General features: G+C 44.9%; 1 protein-coding gene across 1 annotated transcript; it reads right to left on the reverse strand.

The window, feature by feature from the left end:
- Positions 1 to 3579: 3579 nt before the first annotated feature.
- LOC128706725 (dipeptidase 1) lies at positions 3580 to 11971 on the reverse strand. Its single transcript, XM_053801668.1, has 8 exons — positions 11760 to 11971; positions 11450 to 11606; positions 7022 to 7154; positions 6348 to 6745; positions 5209 to 5293; positions 3973 to 4048; positions 3761 to 3899; positions 3580 to 3687 (listed from the first exon to the last, which is right to left on the reverse strand). The coding sequence occupies exons 1-8, from the start codon at positions 11912 to 11914 to the stop codon at positions 3580 to 3582; spliced, it is 1251 nt and encodes a 416-aa protein (XP_053657643.1). The 5' UTR covers positions 11915 to 11971.
- Between the last annotated feature and the right edge of the window lie 7170 nt (positions 11972 to 19141).

Here is a 19141-nt window from a genome sequence, read left to right on the forward strand (position 1 = left end):
GGTCTGCCATGGTGGGGTGGTTCGGGGTGCGGCATCGTTAAGCGGCACAGCACCGGCCCGGGGACGTTCGATGGATGGAAGACCGATACATGTCTCTCGTGTTCCGTTCCGGGGCGTACCCCGGTGGCGACGATGATTGATGAGGAAAATGAATGGAAATGAAAGGATCAGAGCGAAGGGTATCGCTCATCGCAAACCCCACTGCAGTCTATCGAGCGCCGATGGAAGCGTGAAGGTAGCGGGACACGGGGCACTTGTGCAGGCACCGGTGGGGGGAAATGTACGATAAATTTTCACCCTAAGATTTATGGGAGCGTCGACCCGCATAAGTTGGCCAGGTTTTGCTGCATTTCCGTTACGGGTTCTCGATCAGCTTGCTGTTGGTCTTTTTCCTTAACCGGCGCCACACAAGGCAGCTCCTTTTTGAATTGTTTAAGGGTGCGAAAAGGTGAGAACGGTTCAATTTAAGAGGTGATGAAAATTACTCGTCACGATTTTCACTTCGTTCGAGGAGGAGCGCATGGGTTTCTTTGCAATGTAACACCAATGAAAGAATAACGCACGAGAACACACAAAAATCGAAAAGAATGCAAAAAAAATACACTCGTGATTGTTGATGTGACTTTTAAATGTTTATTAAACAATTTATTTATAGCTTCTTCTCATCTTCCCTACCAACAGTTGTACGGGCCGTTTTGTTATTTGCTCTTCTATATGCCATCCTAGATAATCTTCCATTAGGTTAACTTCTTTCCACGATCATCAAGAAGTTTAGCTTTGGTATTTCTTAATATTCGTTATGTCTTACTTCTTCCTGCTTAACATGATCCGTTTGTACAAGCCCCGCAGCATTACTCGCTAACCGAGCGGAGTTCTCCCCGATCTACTCCTCTGCCAAACGTTTTGCTTTGGTCTCTTGTCAATATGTTCCTCGCATTACGACAATTACTACAAAAAAAAACCGAACTTCATTTGGCATTCAGTGGAAAAATGTGAAAATGAGTGGGGTGTGGTCAGCCTGACCATGACGGAAAACGAAATGTGGCAAACGGGGTTGTACATGGGCTGTTTCCCCTTCCAGCGGCTCCCAACCGGTACCAACCGTACCTGGTGGGTTGTCTTATCGGTCACTAAAATTTAATGATTGTGGTACGAGCCTACGGCGCCTATTTGGTTGCAGAGTTTGTCTGGTTTTGTTTTCTAGTAATTAAATTCTTTCGATCGTATTATTGTTATTTGACAATACACTACATATAATACAACGCGTGTGTGTGTGTGTGTGTGGGATGTGTACGTTCGCTCCAGCGTATCGTGTTGCAGCGATCATCTAGAATTTGTTCCAAGTATGCTACTTTACAAACTGTTTTCTTAGCTAGCCTTTTGGATAGTTTGTTTGTTTGTTTGTTTGTTGCTGTGTTTTCACTAAGTACGACTGTTTGTGAACCATTTAATCGCATTATTCGCGCGTCATAATCAATCCATGATAGCTGTAAACAGAGCGATCGATCAATGTTTACTTTGTTACCAATAATAATTTACTTTGTTTGAGTTTAGATTAATAGTTGTAGAACACATGTAAATAAAAGTGTGTGTTTTTTTTTAATTTATTACCACATAAAAAATGCTTTTTGTTCCGATTCGCTTCATAAATAGTGCAGTTATTGATCAGACACCCATTGTACCGAGAACAATGCCAATTTGCTATGTAAATGCCTGATGTATGCACCAATAAAAACGTTCGATCTTTGATCCATTCGCGCGCGCGATGCATTCTTGTGAGGCATAAATCTGTTTTAATCGTTGTGGCGTGATAAATCAATCAGCTGTCCATTGGTCCTGCACGAAACGGAGATGCAAACAGCAAAAGGGGTTTTGACCGATTTTGCGGGTTGTTGGTTTGTTCTGCATATACGTGTCGGTGTGTTTACTTTCCTTACACGTTGGTAACATGGAACGGTGATTTAATGTGTTTATGTTTTATTACAAACGTTCGCAACCCCGTTTTACGAATCAAATGTGGGTCGGTTTTGATGGGTGATAGTTAAAGATGATGGATGGAAATGGTGCTGCCATGCCGGACCTGATGGACACCGGAGCGTAAGCACGTGGGTGATTAAAAGTGGAATTAATTCATCCACCGTTAGTGAGGGAAATACGGTGGAAGAAGAACGTGACCCAAATGGAGGTATTCGTTACACTACTACGCTTATGTACAGGTTGGCTGAACGGGTTTCTCATGCACTGTACAGACGCCTCGGTGAGCTGTACACGGGTGTGTAATAATGCATTCAGGGTGGGAAAAAAAAACTGGAACTGTGGAAAGGATTTTGCACTGGAAGGATTAACATTCGCTTCAAATAATGCTTTCAACCACGAGGCATTATACGCGGATTGTGTTGATAATGCTCTATGTTTTATGAAGTAATGTAAACCGAAACAGAGACAATCGTCACCGACTGGTTTCCACGTATGGTTGTTTAAGCTGGGCTTCAATATAAATATATCACATTTCGATTTGACGAGTTTTTCTCTCATTCTCTCCATAGTGTTGGCAGTGGAGAATACAACAAAGAAAAGAAGTATTTTCGGTTTGCGTCATCGGTAAGGAGTCACGGTAGGGAAATGATCGATGGCGGTTCCATTAACTGTGCAGCTGATTGATTGTATCACACCGGAGGGAAAGAAAACCACAATCATGGAAGCAAACTGAATCTTCTGGTGAAAAGGAATTGGAATACATTCTCGCTGAGTACGCGCACTGGTGAACAGCAGTTTTGAACTGCTCGGTTTTGAATTCCTTCAAAACTGCACCAGTTCCGCATTTAAACCGTTTCGTTCCGTTGTAGTGTGTATCATTGCTACATGATAGTGTATGTACAGATTTGCTACGATAATTTTACGATCTACCTTACCGATTGAAGATACCGTCAAACGGTGCAATGGTTCGCTCGAGCTCTCGAAATCTCGAAATTTTTGATCGCTGGATCGCGATCTGTCCGCGCTGTACATTAACCTAAAACACTGCGATGCGAATGTTCTCGGAACGACCGCGAACGCACTCGGTACGTTATCCATTGACGGAATACTAAAATTTTTTAAGATCATCTACCGTGTTTCGCTTAGTATGTGGCAATTGGTTGTTATCTCCACCATTGGAATATGCGAACCGTCGTACATTTTGCTTTTCTTCCCAATGGGATAAATAACGAAAAAACATGACTCTATCGAAAGATACATACACCGGCCCGGGAGCAATCTCGGTACTGCGTTACGTTAACGATCTCAACGTACTGACCTTACTACGGCGTTACTACGAGTTAGTGAGTGATATGCAATAAAATGGCGAAACTGTTTCCGCTTCGTCCTTTGCCGTCGCGCATCATCGACTGTTTTGGGTCGGATAGCTGTGTGTGAGCGCGCCGTATACCTTCGGGCGCTCAATATACCTGCAACCTCTAATCAACCTGTGGTCCAGCGTTCGGCCGTAACCGCAGTCGAGACGGCCCGACGGTTCTGGTGGATTGGTTCGATGGTGTGTGGAAGAGTGAGTGTATGGTCGTCGGAACCGGCGGCACTTCATCACGTACGCGGACCCGAGTAGCGACAGTACGAGCGACCGAGAATATCTTCCGGTGGTATCGATTGGTCGATGGGAAGCATTCCCTGGGCTTCGAGCTGATCTCGTATCTAGGTAATGGGGTGAAACAGGGACGATAATGTACAGCGGTACGCAACACCAGTAAGTACGCGGCACGCTTACCTGCTCCACCTGTCGGAAAACTCGTATAAGATTTCTACCGGCTAGCTTCGCTATGTCCTCCTCGGTCCACCGTTCTGATTCTAGCAGTTCTGCGAACAGGTAAGGATACCTGGAGACATCCTCTAAACCTTGCGGTACTCTGCGGAAAGTGAAGCGTGCGAAACGGTACGGTCAGTGATGCGAGGAACGCAGCCGGCAATGGTTTGACTTACAAATTCACCCCGTCATATCCGGCTCCAATCCCGACATGGTCAACGCCAGCCACGTCTCTGATGTGATTAATGTGCGCTGTGAAAGCATAGGATAAGGATTTTTGTTTTTCGATTATCCGATTCTTGTAATTTAAATAACTTTCATTTAAAGGCTTTCCTTTGTATAAAGATTTACGAATTATTAATTTAAGTCGTTACACAGTGGAAGCAGACCGGGATAAACCTTTTTTTTTTTTTTAATTTTTGCTTAACTGGCAATTTCAGTATTTTTGCATTTAAGTTTCTTTAGATGGTACTGTTTCTAAAAGGACGTTTTTAACTAGTATTGCTTGGCATGTCGAAACAGAATTTGGGAAATTTATGCAACTTTTATGAGATAATATGGTAATATAATCCGTTATAATAGAAATTCTACATTTTTCTATACAAGAAACAAGTAAAAACTAAGATTTTTTTGCATTTGCTTGGTCCTTGTAATATAAATTGTATAATAATAAGTTTTGTAGCTTGTTTCCAAAAATCAAGCTGCACTATTAGCAACATTAAAAACATTTTTTGAAGCTAATAATTGTTCCAAAAATATCAAATCGCGCAAGCAAAACAAACAAAATTATTCCCAAGGCGATAAAGAAGAAGTTTTTAGAAGAATAAGACAAGAAAAAGATGAAATAACAATCAGTTTGAATCTATAAAACCGCGGAAACATTATATTGGAGAAAAACAACACTAATTTTAAAGAATCCACACACATATCAATAACTAATTACGAAAATGTATAAGCATACAAGAATGATTAATCGTTTTCAAACAAAAATAATGAAAAAATACAATGTTTGATTATCATAACCGTCACTAAACATGGTATATATTGATGTAAGTACTAAAATAAACTATTTTGCGAACGAAACTATGAAGATTTCATGACATTCTATTTTATCCCGGCCGTTGTCCACTGTGCATTTGTGTCCAACACCGTCCGGCGGAAATTGTGTTGGTTCCACACGTCAACATTTTTAGGTGATCCCTACTGTCTGGACTTCTTGAGCTGTTTTCCTTGTTGGACATGTTTGGTCTATCCCCTACCCAAATTCTACCATGCACAAGTCCTACTGCTGTAGGTAGCTTTTCTGTCACCCGGACCACCGCTGAAGGCTTGGGGTCAGCAAGTGGTTTTAAATTTCTGTACATTAGAAGCTTTCCGACCAGCCGTGAGTTATTTACGGGAGTTATACTCACCCACTACATCCTTCAGTGTTGCCTTCTCGCCACAACTCACAAAATGGGGATAGAATGCAACCATGACCAGACCCCCGTTAACGGCCTGCATTCGAGCGTTTGGCGAGGTGTTTCCGAAGGTGGGTGAAGACGGACGGACGAGTGACGGCAAATTGGTAGCGGAAATTGGTTTTCCCGTGGTTCGGTCATGTCATTGTGTTCGGGTTCGGTCGCACGTCGATGAGGCAGGAGCGAATCCATCCGTTTCGTGCAGAAGCAAGGGAGAAATAAACGCAGAGGAATGCATTAAAGGACGACCATAGATGGTGACATTTTTATGTTGTTTTTGGATCGTTTGAAGCGAACCCAATGGTGGGCGTCCCGAAAGCTCCATAATGAACGCACACTCGCACAAACACAACAAAGGTGAGGCTTGAGGGTTCCCGTTTCGCACTGAAATATTCATATTTTTGTGCTGATTTTTAATTAATTTCGTGTTATTCTTTTCCGAATTGGTGCGATTTCAATGTCGTCGATAAAGAAGTGGCAAAAGATGTGGCTGCCATACTGTGCACATGCTGTTCCACCGCACTGCCAGAACCGTCTCTAAAACGGGACAATGTCAGCGCAAGAAGCGCACATACCGGGGACACAGTACGGCTATATTAAATTTCATCAAATTATGCAAATATTTCGGATCGTCACCGCCGGCTAGCCGTAGCGTCCAGCATTCTTGGAAGCACAGCATTACCGATGTATACGAAATGTTGTTTTTTTTTCAAACTCCAACAAAAATAAAGGGAAACATAATATCCACCGGACAGAGCAGAGCCTTGAGCATGAGAGGAGCATGGCCGTGATTAACAAACGCGACCGTTTGGTGAGGGGTTGCGAAAGCTCGAGCTAAATTATTTCTATATGGACATTGTCCCTGTCTAGCAGCACAATATGGGATGGATTTTCATTTTAATTTGCTTTCCAGCTAACTTCATTAGCGTTTGGGACAGTCGTTTGGTTCTGCAGCACGGCAGGAGTTGGTATGGGGACCGGGTTTTTAATTGGATCGCACCCGCCAGCCCGTGGATTGGGCTCACGGCGAGTGGCGGAGATGTGCAATTTGTCCCAAGGATGCCGAAGAAACCAGCGGTCCAAAAACTTACGATTCGCTTCAGCACATGGTCCGGAACGTTGCGCGAGCTGTTGCAGATGGCGTGGGCGGAAGAGTGTGAGAAGATGACCGGTGCCTTCGAGGTGGCCAGTGCATCCAGCATCGTCGGTACGGACACGTGGGAGAGATCCACGATCATACCGAGTCGATTCATCTCGGTCACGACGAGCGTACCAAAGTGTGACAGTCCCCCGATATGGGGCACTCGCCCTGGTTCATCAACTTTGCAGCAGTCCGCCCACGGAGTGTTGCACGTGTGGGTTAGTGTGAGATACCGGGCACCTAGCTGGTAGAAGGTTCTCAGTACTCCGAGACTGGTACCAATCGAGTGACCACCCTCGATCCCGATCAAGCTGGCTAGTTTGCCCGATCGATGGCTCTCTTCGATGCCTGAAACGATGTAGAGAATAAGGATTGTATATCAAGTAGTTTGTGGTTATCAGGGTTGGTAATAGGTGAAGTAAGATCTGCTTTTAATCTAGAAAGATAAATATCGATGTTCAATTGCATACTTTCAGGAGTCTAAATATTCGTGGAGGTTAAAAGTAGGTAGTTTGCTTTATAAAATTCTTTCGCTATGATTCTAAATACAAAATCGTTATGTCTTCGAAGAGATTACAAGCAGGAAAAAGGGAATGGCAATTTATCAATATCGGAAATACTCACCATCGGCAGTCGTAACCAACGCCATGTGCTGCGGGTAAAGGTTTACTAACCGCCGGATGAGATCGATCTGCTCCAGCGTTAATTGCACTGCGTCCAAATGTTGCGACGAGCAAGGCGCATAGGCCGACCAAAACTGTAACCGAGAAATATCACGAGGGACCAAACAAAACGAAAGAAGCTTAATAGAACCATCCATAAACGGAAGCTTTATGATAGGGAAGTGTGCGTACGAGCCAGTCACAGAAACCACACACATCCCGGGCGTAGCACGGTAGCCGGCAGCTGACACGGACAAACGGAACGAAACGAGCAGATCAAACATTTACCCAACCAACTCACGGCACGCAATCACGGACTGGTCGTAAATTTTTGCAGTACTCCGCATCGGAAGCAGGAAGTCGATATCCGCAGCGGGAGCCAGTTAGTAGTAAGCACCGAAAAAGGAACTCGGTACTTCGTGCACGGGGTGCTATTGCGTGTAAAATGATTTACGCGAGTCGGTTTGGTTGCGGAGCGGGCGGTGCGCTGCGGTGGGAAAAACTGAAGGAGGAAAGGAAATCATAAAACATAAAGCAAAGCGTCATGTCGGATGTGTTTTTTCCTACCGGGACCCTGTGTACAGCACGGCATGTCGAAGTTCGCAGCAGTGCGACGGTAATGTGAGAAATTTACTTAGAGTTAATTGACTAGCCCCACTAAGGTTAAATGGAATCCTGTTTTGGACTTTTTCTCGAGTCTCTCTACGGCGGGTGGAAGAAAAACCATTGTCCCAAGAATTTTGCAAACCGAGAAACTTTCAGCAAGTAAGAGGTCGGTAAAGTAGAGAACAGCACGGTGTCAGCGCTAGTCTCACGACACTTTCCGATGATAAGGACAATCACGAAGCATAAAGATAACATTAGCAAAACCACCTTCAGACAAAACTTCGAGGGCTTCTGTGTTTGACCTTTTCCTGGCGGCTCCGGGCCCCTCCCCGCCCGTACCCCTTTTGCCACGGTACCAAAGTCATACCTCTTCACTTGCAAGCAAATAAAGAGAGAAAGGGCGAGAGAAAAAAAATTGCTACCAACGAAAGAGATGAAGTTTGGCCCGAGATTGAAAGAAGATTGGACCGTCATTGTCGTCTCAAGGGGACAATCAAGGCAGAAGTCGTCCCACTCGGCTATAGCAACCGGAAAGCGTCGAATGCTGGCAGGGCGGGAATATGGACGTACAACAAACGCGCTCAGCACACACAACGTTTCCACCCGCTTCGGACTTCAACTCCCAGAAACCACAAAGGCTCGAGAAATTGAAGAAGGTAGTCGACTGTGGTTTGGCTTCGTTTGCATAGTGCTTTTTGCTTTGAGTTTTCTTTCCATTTCCAGTTTGTGCCCGGTGGAAACCGTCCGATTCTAACACCTCCAACATATCTTGAAGGTGTGTTGCGTTGGGGGTTTTTTTTTGTTTTCGTTCTCTAGAGTGAAATGAATTATTTATACCGCTCTCGAGACGTATGCTGACTGGAGACGGCATGGATGGAGCTTCGGGCAGTGGCACAAAATGGCACCTAGTTCAAGAACTGAGGCTGAGAGTCCGAAACGAAGAGTGAGTCATTTAATTTTTATAACCATCCTTCTGATTGAGCGTTTTATCTTCAATTAAAAGGGTTGGATTTGTGATGTTTTATTGTTCATTTTTTTGTTTGCTTTTGGCGAATTGCTTACAGAAACGGTGCACGTCAGGAAAGGTTAAAAGATCGTCGAACAATCCTCCCATTATTCCAGCAGGAAGGGTCTGCTTTTGAGATGATCAGTATGGGAATTGTGATGATTGGGAGGTGTAGTTATTCGACAAGTCGCATCTTTTCATTGTGAAGAAGAAGGTTAATGTTACTTAAGTTTCTTAGTAAACGAATTCGCTACATAGTATTTACACTGCAGATTCCTTATGGATACGTCTTATAAGTAAGAGACATAGTTGAGGATCATTAGCTTGAAAATCGATATGTAATCATTAGTCGCTAAGCAAATCTCCGGGACTGGTTAGGCTATTTTTCGTTATTGCTCTATACTCCCTTCTGGAGATAGATACAGTGAATGATGTTAGTAGTTGTATTTATGGACAATAGAGCAGAGAAGTGAACACAATACCAAAGATGTCGCCACAGAAGACCTCCGCAGCAGACAATGATCATCTTATTGCAGTAGAACATCGTTGCGAACCGGCCGCATGCCGGTTATTCGTTTTCCAAGGTTTGTTCGCTTTGTACATGAATTAATTGAACATAAAGATGTCAGGTCAACGCCAAGAACTCATATGTTTTTAATATAAGAAGCTATTGCTTATTTAAAAATGGAATATTTTCCTGGGAGTTTATCTAGATAAACTTTATATAGAAAACTCTCAAAATGCTCTCGTGCGAACCGGTTAAATGTTTAAAAACTCATCACTATTTTACTAGCAATCATTTTTTTAGCTCACGAATAATTTGCTATTCAGGTCCCGGATAATCGACCCGGCTCGTTTGACAGGCTCGTTACCGGATGAATAAATTTGAACACATGGGTAAGGATTTGGAGCTTTGACCGATTTTACCATATAATTCAGTGGTTACATTTTGAAACAAAAATATTCTAGTTAGTATTATTTTCTTTTGGGATTTTTTCATGCTACACAAAAATAAAAACGTTTTATCTTATACAACGTTTAAGGCAAGAAAAGTGTATTTTTCAACGAGATAAACTTCGCATGTCTTCCTGAGCATCGTTCAATCGTACCAACATTTCTTCACGCTCATTACATCAACTGCAACGGTTTCATCTTCGTTCCAGATCAGAACCAACATTGGCGGCATTCGTTCACCACCGCATAGCGCGGTGATAAAGAGGATGAAGTTTTCGTGTCGAATTTAAAGCATCGAGCAAAAACAAACAAGCTTACAACATAAACTTAACAACCGGTCAGGCATTACGATTCCGCTGCCACGCAACCAGTCACCATCCGATAAGGATGGTCAGTGATCGTCCTATCCATCCTCGGAACACGGTTCTGTTAGTAAAAAAATGCCAGCGGTGTAAAGCGGAAAAACCTGTTTTAGCTTTTCAGCGGTATTCCATAAAATCGAAACAGCAGGATGTTTTGTAAGGGATGGTATTTTTTATTCCTTAACTGTGTGTGTGTGTTTGTTTTCTTACCATTCGCTATCTTTGCACCTCGGAAACGATGGTTCGAGCGTGGCGAAACAAAACAAAAACAAGAAATGAAGGAAACGATAGTAAAACGGTAAAGCTCGACAACATCCATCAAACCGTCAAAAGTTACACCGGCGCTGGGTCGGTTGGTAATGAAGTAAGTGGTGCGGTGAAGACGAGCAGGACACTATGGAGGTGGCAAATTCGTTCGAAAATAGTCCGAAACGGGTGAGTTTTTATCACGTCCCCGGTCTGGGTCTGCCAGCAAGATAGGGATGATAGCACTCCCGTGGGTGGTTTCGGTTTTGACGGCCGGTTTGGCTTCGGACCGGTTCCGAATGGATGGAGACATTATGCTGGTCCTTGCACGCAGAAGATGCCGACCGTTTACTGGGTGGCGCGTGTTGTTTCCGTTAGCCATTTCCATTACACGCACGGTACGGGTGGGACGTAAACCCGGCGGTAGGCGGTTGGGAACGTGAGAACGTGAGTGAGGAAAATTAGTTTCCTGTCTTGGACAAACAAACCAAAAAAAAAAATTATGTGAGAAGACTCTTATTGCTGGAAGCTTTCGACGCACTCAGACCGGTTTGTGTCGCATGGTGGAAAGCGAGTATCCGTCCCAAGAAGACACTGATAGGCGATGATGACCGTGGTGATGCGGTGCGATGACAGCTACGAGGATTCCGGACGGTGATGGCCGATACACCACGTCGATTCCGGGGCGACCTAACCGAAGCGAATGGAGCCTATAACCAACGTGCGATAGCGGCAAAGGACAACACGTTAAAGTTTTGCGAGTCGAGTGCCATTATCTGACATTTCTTCCACGCCACCAGCATCGCCGAGTTTGCACATGGTGGAAAATCACGTAAAACAACGGTGTCAACGGTGTGGATGATAGTAAGGATAGACAGCTTCGTGTTTTTTTGGTGTTCGTTCCCCATTTTCCTCTTGGCACGGGAAATGGATCCACTTCAACACGGACACTGTTAAGGTGAATGTATACTTTTTGTTACGCTCATTGCAGACGTTGCTTTCTTCCCGTGTCCCGGCGTTGTCCAATTTAATGATAACTAGTTGAAAGTTATCACCGGCGCCGACGTCTCATTTTGTGCCGGATTGAGCTTTGGTGCAGTGATTAGCTCCTGCGGCTGGTATGATAGTACATTTCCATTTTATGAGTAGGTGCTGCTGCTGTACGCGATGGTATGTGATAACTGGATTGAAAAGGGAATGGGGCGCATACACTTACCTGTGCTGAAACCATGCCTTCCTTCAGGCGCCGTAGATCCGTGTGACTCCAGGCACTCGTCGACCAGGGTGTGATGTCGCGAAGGTCCTCGCCAAATCGGAACTCTCGTAGCTGATTCTTGAGAAACTTCCGTATATTCCATGGTAGATCGTTGTGACTGATTGTTCGGAAATGGAAGTGGAGTGCACGATTTATCAAAGCCGGGAAAATTACGAAAACGTTAGTTCAAAGTGAAACGTAATGAAACTTTAACGCCATATCTGGCAGGATCGACTTCATTGGGAAAGTTGATTCGAAAGTTCCTACTTACCCATCGATTAAAGGCACTTCCTTCAGCACTTTGCGCACGATCTCCATCCGCTCCTCGAGCTGGATGGCCAAACATGTCGAGATGAGATGGGCGATTATTGTCCAGAAGAAAATTCCGCAAAGAATGAAGCCTTCGATCGGCTTCCGGCGACGCATGGCGCCGCACTAAACGCAACGTCGCCGACGTCCTCCACGTCGCCGTTGCAGTCGTCGTGTTTGTGTCGTTTCCTGGTTGGTTCACAGGCCGGCTCGGGGATAGATGGGATTTTGTTCTCGATGGGACTGTCTCTGCCGTCGGTGGAAAGGTACCCACACTCCCGGTAGGATCGGTTGTCCAACGGACGAACCGTCCGTTGCCGCGAGCTGTCCGGTATAGTGTGCCGTATCCGGAAGTTGGCAGGTGGCACTAGCTCGCCCCAAAATGATTGGACGAATCGGTAGATGACGTACAGAATAAGGATAAGGATGGTGGCGGTGGTGCTGACCCGAGCGTGATAAGATGATCCGGGCGGTTGGGATAGTCAGCTTTCGTGCCGCCGGTATATCGCAGCCGGGAAGGTAGCTTCTGCGCTTGATAGCGTCGGGAATGGCGATGTCGTTATCGGTTCGAACGATCTGTGGTACCATCAGCGTGGTTCGTAATGATGGCATCAAGCTTTGTTCGGTGTGCGGTCTAACGCTCCGCAGTGCGAATGCAGGCTAGTGATCCCGCACTGGAAGATCCGATGGATCCAGTTCAAAGCGTACCCGTTAGACGAACGAACTGATTAGAATCGAACGTTGTGCTGCAGGTGAAATGAGCAGAATAAAAAAAAACCAGAGATAGAGAGAAAAATCCACACAAAGAAAAGGTAGAATCATTTTGCAGCTTTCGCCAAAACGGAACGAATCGGATTAAAATCTATTCCTGCTGAGCCAGAAATGTTCGACATCTTCCTTCTATGCCCGAAACTGAGCTACGAACCGTGTATTTGTAGAAGCAGCACCATGTTTGAACTTCATTACCGATGCCGTGCCCCTAAAGAAGCGTTTGGTTCAACGTTTAATCAACAGCTTTCGGTAGTCGTAATTATGAGATCTCTTTGCCCGTGTACGTGGCTAAAAGGACAACCAAGGCGGTGGTGACGTGAACAGGATGGTGAAACGATTATCATGCTCTAATCCTACGCAACGCTTTGTGAGACTCACACAGCTTTGTGGCAATTGTTGGAAATGGCCGCATTTACATGGCAGTCGTTAGGTACCATAAATAACTTATGCTCGTTTAAAGGTTTGATTTGAGAATTTGCCATCCGGCTGTCGATAGCTCACAGCAGGATTGGCAAAGAATACATCCGTTGATTAGATTTCAACGCTTTCACCTTGCAGCTGTCAGTAGCTGGCAAGCGATTTGCCCGGCTACAACAGCCACACGAAGTCAACCAGCTGTGCGGATCAAATGGTATCAGAGGCGAGTTCGTTTGTGGTTCAACCGTATCTGCATTAGGTCAACCGCACCAACCAGCGCCACAATGTGTACTGTGTGGCTTTGGGAGCGAATGTTCCTTATCATGGCCAACGATTGCATCTCATTGCTTGCTGCAAGACTGCAAAGGAAAGATTGTGCCCGTGTCTGCATATGATGCACATCGAAACCATCGCCAGCCTACCGTCTTGGGAATCGGGAAGCTCGGTTACTGCTTGGCACGGAATCAATAATATACACCGTAGCCACAGTCGGTGGTGGTAACTGATCCGTGTACGAACCCAAGCTGACGACGACGAGCGGTACGTTATTGATCGGAAATTATCCTCTTCCGGCGGGACGAGAGAGCTATTCGGACTATCCGGGGCATTGAGATGATGTTTGAGTAATCGAATGACGAAGATACGCATCAGATGCAGCACAGATAGCGTGCGGCATGCGAAAAGAATGCTACGCTCCCGGCTGGCCTGCTGCTGGCCAACAAGCAAATAATCCCCATCCGCTGCCGGAAACTGGCAAATGGATGCTGACCGAGCCTGACCCGGAAAGCTAAATTGGCATGAAGCGGTAGCAGTAGCCATATGCCATCATTAGCCAACCGGACGAAAGGCGTCGAGAATGGAAGATTGCTTTGGGAGGAAAATCACAGCAGATGAGGATATGAATCGCACGAATCAATTCTTGCACAGGAATGATTATTTGTGATAATATACGAACCTTCGGGGTGGGGATGTAAGGGGTTCGGACAATGGCATTTCCGTAGTTGTACGTGGCCGAATGTGTTGATATGATTGTACTCGGGGGAAGCTTTGGGCTGGTTGGGGTTTCGTTTCATTCAGCTGTCTATCGATGATTGAAAATTCGAGTGCACAATTTTCTGGATGCGAGATTACGGCCAACCAATTCCTTTTAAAGTGTTTGAAAAACAAAAGCAAGCGCATTATGAGCATCGGTGTTGCATACTTTACGGCGCAAAGGTTAATATTCTGCAAACGGAAATAATAATCACTTGACAGCTGCAGCAATAGAGGTAATGCTATTCCAGTGCCGCCTTTAACTCTGGCACGATAAACTTTACACAGCACACATTCCGGCACACAACTTTCCCATAAGCCACCATCCCGGACGAAAGGAAAGAAAACAACCGGAGGTGGAATAAAATGTGTTAGAATGTTTCAGCGCCTGTTTTGCTGCAATGCAAGCGCCAATGGTGGCATAATCAAAATGGGAATAGCTATCAGCTTTAGTGTCTTTACCAATTTCCACCCGAACCAACCATTTTTTATACGCTTCTTACGTTGGCGTGGGCAACGGTAGCCATAAAACGAAACTACTGGCAGACTACCACTACCAGACGGACGGGTGGCCGTGCAAGGGTTTCGTGCAGCCCGTAAAAATGGAGAAAAAAGTTCGACATGCAATTCCTATCACGCACCACCGACAAAGTTGTTCGAGTGCGCACCGTTCCGTCTAGTGCAAAAGGGTCGGATGTTATGACCGGGTGTGTGGATTTTACCGTCTTTTATATTTCCATTCCAGGGGTTTGCTGCTGGCAAGACCGGGTACGGGATGGGGCGGATGTTCGTTTGTTCGGTGCATCGGAAGGATGTTCGTTTCATCGAACTTCATGTTGTGACGATGATCGTTGCAATCGAATGAAGTGCCCGTACGGGGGAAGGGCCGTAACGCAAAAGCGACACAAAGACCAGATTTTACCAAACTACCTCTACTACCCACGGTGCTAGTGTGCGCTACCGCACGTGGGCCAACTTTATCACAGACCCGTTCTCAGGCGGCTCGTAAAGTTGAGCTCCAAAAAGACGCAAGTGATGAGGCAATAAGAAGGAAAAAATCTCAATCGCTGTTCAACCCATCTGCCCTCCAGCAAAAAAAAAAGGAAGAAACGAATGCCCCCTGAAAGGATGTGCATATTTATGTGTCATATGGTAAAATTGATATTTTTATCACCCATCTCTATCAAAATTCCATTTGTAACATTTCCATTCCCGCCCGGGCACGGTTTTCTTGCCCATGTGCAAAAGTGCATTTCCACCGTGCTGGACGTGGTCGAGATCACGACGGTGGAACATAACGAGTGGGGGAATGGGAATCTCCGCGTACGGCAGACGCCTTTTCGCTGCTGATCGTTACTTCGCTTTGTTGCAGGCCGTACGGATAGATTTGCTTTTGCCTTCTGGTGAGTGTTGGTAAGCTTGTGAACCGTGGGTACGGTAGTTCGGTCATTCTAAATGCATTCCGTTTCGATTCGCTTGGCACAGGGTACGGCATGAAATAGTGCAATCATTTCTTGGCAGACATTTTCTCTGCTCCGTTGAGAAAAGTGCCACAGCGTGTATGGGCGTTGAGTAGGGTTTGGAACTCCCAAAAAATCTGCTTTTGTGACACCATTAGTGTAGCTTTATGAACTATCTCGACGTCATCAGTTTGTGGTGAGCGCTTCGATACGGTTCGTTAAATGGAAGCGATTGCAATGCTTATGGTTTTATGACAAATTTAGTTAACTCTCGGTACTAACTATCCTCATCGAGTGGTCCAAACTGTGTTCGTATAGCATTTTTATGGATCCATTGTGTGGTTCAGATGTATAATTTGAATGAAGTCTCTTTCTCTCTCTCTCTCTCTTTCTCTTGCCTGCCAGTCATTTCTGGCTTACTTATAGTCAGTCCTTGCTTCGAGGTATTGATCCGGGTGGAATTTTGGTCCGGTCCGTTCGTGTGAAGAACGGCGCCGTTACCAGCTTTCCACATTGATTAATATTGTTACAGTAGTATTGTATTTGTATAGTTGCACAAATCACCATAATGCTCTGCACTTAATGATATAACGAATAAAAGTTTCATCTTTCAAAACAGAATCACGACGAGAATATTAATCACACGGTGGAATCTAGTGCATTAATAGCTCCTTTGGTATTATGTTCCAGTTATGTTTGTATTTTTGACACAAAACAATTGTATCATTCGAATTACTATAAACCATAGCCAAAATCAATCTTTGAAAGTCACGAGCTTGTGATAAATTTTCAGTTTAAAGCTTATACAATTGCAGAATAATTCCCACAAACAAGAGACACAAAGAGACAAGTGCAAGTTCCAGTTCCTTGACTTCCATGGTACCGCTATGGCGCTGTTTTATTTGAAAACGGATTGGCACGGTGATAAGAAAAAATGAATCAAGTTGCTATGATGAATGGGCTGGAAAAATGCTCAACCACCTTCGCTCTGGATGGCGCCATAGCCGGCCTCGAGCCAGCCTTTTACGCTCGTTTATTTGACCACGTTCCTCTCCGTGTATTTATTGTCGCTTTGGCTACAGCACCTACCGGGACTATCTTGCGCACAGACAAGAAGTCGGTAGGTTTTTTGGGGTAGAAATGAAGCGAAACTGGTCACCCGGAGGGCATATGGTTGGGATTTCACATGCACACACAGTGCGATTGCTGCTTCGTAAATCTTTACGTGTTGCTGAAGCAATTGCACAGTAGTATTCGAGCATTCGAGACAAAATGGTGCACCAGTGAGTGTGTGTGTATGTGTGTGTGTCAGTACTTTATGGTGTTTCTCGAGTGAAGAATCGGCAATTCTATAACACTCCCTAGTATGCCCAAGCAGTAAAAAAAAAAAAAAAACAAAACACTTGCCTTTACCCGGCATGTCGAATCCAGTTTTCCCGTTGAATGGACTGAAAAGGATTGCAAAGTATTTTCTTCACCCGAGCACCGAGCGTTTGGGTTTTCGGGTGAGGTTGAGCTTTTACAATAGTAATTCTTTGCACAGTGTTCTCCGAGCATAAATAACGTGTTCGGTACTGTGTGTTGTATGCCATCGTTGGTATGATAGGAATTCATCTATGCTATGTGAAGCGCAACGTTGCTACTGATTTATGCAACGTTTTTGATCTTCATGGTACGTTAAATTTCTCCATTTGCAGAAACGACAATGCGTTTGCTGGGGGGGCGCTGAGTAAACCAGAACGCAGCACGAAAGGCTGGCACGTACGTAACGCAACATGAGTTTTGAAGAATGGTGAGTGCATGAAGAACAAATAGCCGATGGCTTTCCTAAAACACAGACAGATCGGGAGATAAGGCTGAACTCGGTCCCGTACCGGGTGGGGTTTAAATTTTTATTTATGTACGGGTGGATTTCATGTACCTTTCCGATTGTACGGTATCGTTTATTTTCTCCCCGGTACCGAGTTACCCGGTTCTATTTTCAAAGCATGCTGAAAGTCGGCGGAAGTGTAGCGTTTGTTTATGAGCAGGAATGGGATCTTTGAAGATTGTTTTTTTTTTGTGAAGCACCGGTCAATTCAAGGAACAGACAACATATTTAATTAAAATTTACTACCATCATCCAGGAGCACTGTGAGCTCGGAAGACCAAAAAGGCAAATGTATAAGAATCCAATTCAATCACATCAATTGCGCGTCTGGTGCAATGAAACATCAGACCTTACTGTTCTTCTGTGTTGTCGCTAAAAGCTCACCTCAGTTGCCACACAAAAATCACACAGAAAAGATGCCCGAAGCAGGATTAACCTAACCGCAAAGCATGATTAATGGAGACGCCTGGATAAAGCGCCTCCACCTGCGCGAGAGGGATAACGTTGGTGTGGCCACGGTAAAACCACAATTGCCGTGATTGGACAGTGAAACTTAAAGTTCATCCGTAAACCACAACCGCAACAACCCCCTGTGGAGGGGTGGGATTTGTTAAAAGATGACGTCCACTGGGGATCAAAAAACGTCCGCAATACTTCTAGATAAAATCGATATCGAAGCGAAAATCACGGTATAGTCCGTTTCGATCAGAAAATCGTATCTGTGTGTGTGTGTGTGTGTGTGTGTGTGTGTGTGTGTGTGTGTGTGTGTGAGTGTGCTTGGGTTCGTTTCGGATGAAAGAACAAACCCCTATTTCAAGGGTGGTCGGAAGTCTAGGCCACATCAATCAAAAAAGCTTTCAAAACTATATCCAACATTTTTTGTGATAAATTATCGGAAGTGATCCGTCCTCCATTTTTGGGGCGCCTTCGTGAGCCAATGGTTCGAAACGGAAAAGGTTGGATTTGAAGAAAGGGCAGCTAAAGTGCCTGCTTTTAGGATGCAAGATTAAGCTGATTGTGTGCTGAAAGCTGGATGAAGCATTGATTGAAGCAGCTGGAAGACCGCTCTGCCATGCATTTCAGTTCGATGCATTTAGGGGCCCAATTCGTCATTTAAGCAATCATTCATCATGGGAAAGTTTGACCCCATGGAGGTCCTTCTTTTCCGTACTGCATCTAATTGAATATGGCTGGTAAAAGCATCACTCATGCAACGGGCTTGCTATTTCTTTTGCGAGTGTGGGTAAAACAGAATGCACAACGATGTACTAAACAGAAAAAAAATCGCTGTCAACATGCCCGTAATGTTTCAAACCATTCCCGTCACGTACGTGCAAACCTGACAAGCATGAAAATGTGCTCTCCCACAGTTTGGCCGTAACGTAACATGTCGTTACCATATCGCAAGCTTGCCGATCTTGTCCGACAATTGCTGTCAAACCGTCTTAAAACTATCGTAACAATGTTAATTTTATTTCTCCGCGCGCTGTTCTTTGTCGTGCAAATTTGTCCACACTTACGCGGGCGGTAGCAACTTTTGTAAAGAGCTTAAACAACTCCGCTCCACCCGGTGCCGAACGTTCCTCTGCATATGGCTTTATCAACGGCATATCATCATCAAGAGTGTGTGTGTGTGTGCATTGCGAACAGCGTTGAGTATCAAAGGTTCCGTGCGAAGCCCGTTAAACTTACGTTTGAACTACCTCCTTAGCTGGAGCTACTCGCAAAAATGGTTTAAAAAGGTTTATGTTTCTTCCGCTACCTTTAGCACATTGTGGCCTGGAACGAAGGCGG

This window comes from Anopheles marshallii, chromosome 2 (assembly GCF_943734725.1).
Source record: "Anopheles marshallii chromosome 2, idAnoMarsDA_429_01, whole genome shotgun sequence".
Taxonomy (NCBI): domain Eukaryota; kingdom Metazoa; phylum Arthropoda; class Insecta; order Diptera; family Culicidae; genus Anopheles; species Anopheles marshallii.

What these genes read in the sequence shown, in the direction of transcription:
- LOC128706725 (XM_053801668.1), bottom strand. Translation starts at nt 11,914, where the DNA reads ATGCGTCGCCGGAAGCCGATCGAAGGCTTCATTCTTTGCGGAATTTTC. An exon ending in GAAGTGCCTTTAATCGATGG is followed by an intron (nt 11,607 to 11,759) that starts GTAAGTAGGAAC and finishes CCGAACAATCAG; the next exon opens with TCACAACGATCTACCATGGA. An exon ending in TTTTCCGACAGGTGGAGCAG is followed by an intron (nt 3,688 to 3,760) that starts GTAAGCGTGCCG and finishes CCCATTACCTAG; the next exon opens with ATACGAGATCAGCTCGAAGC.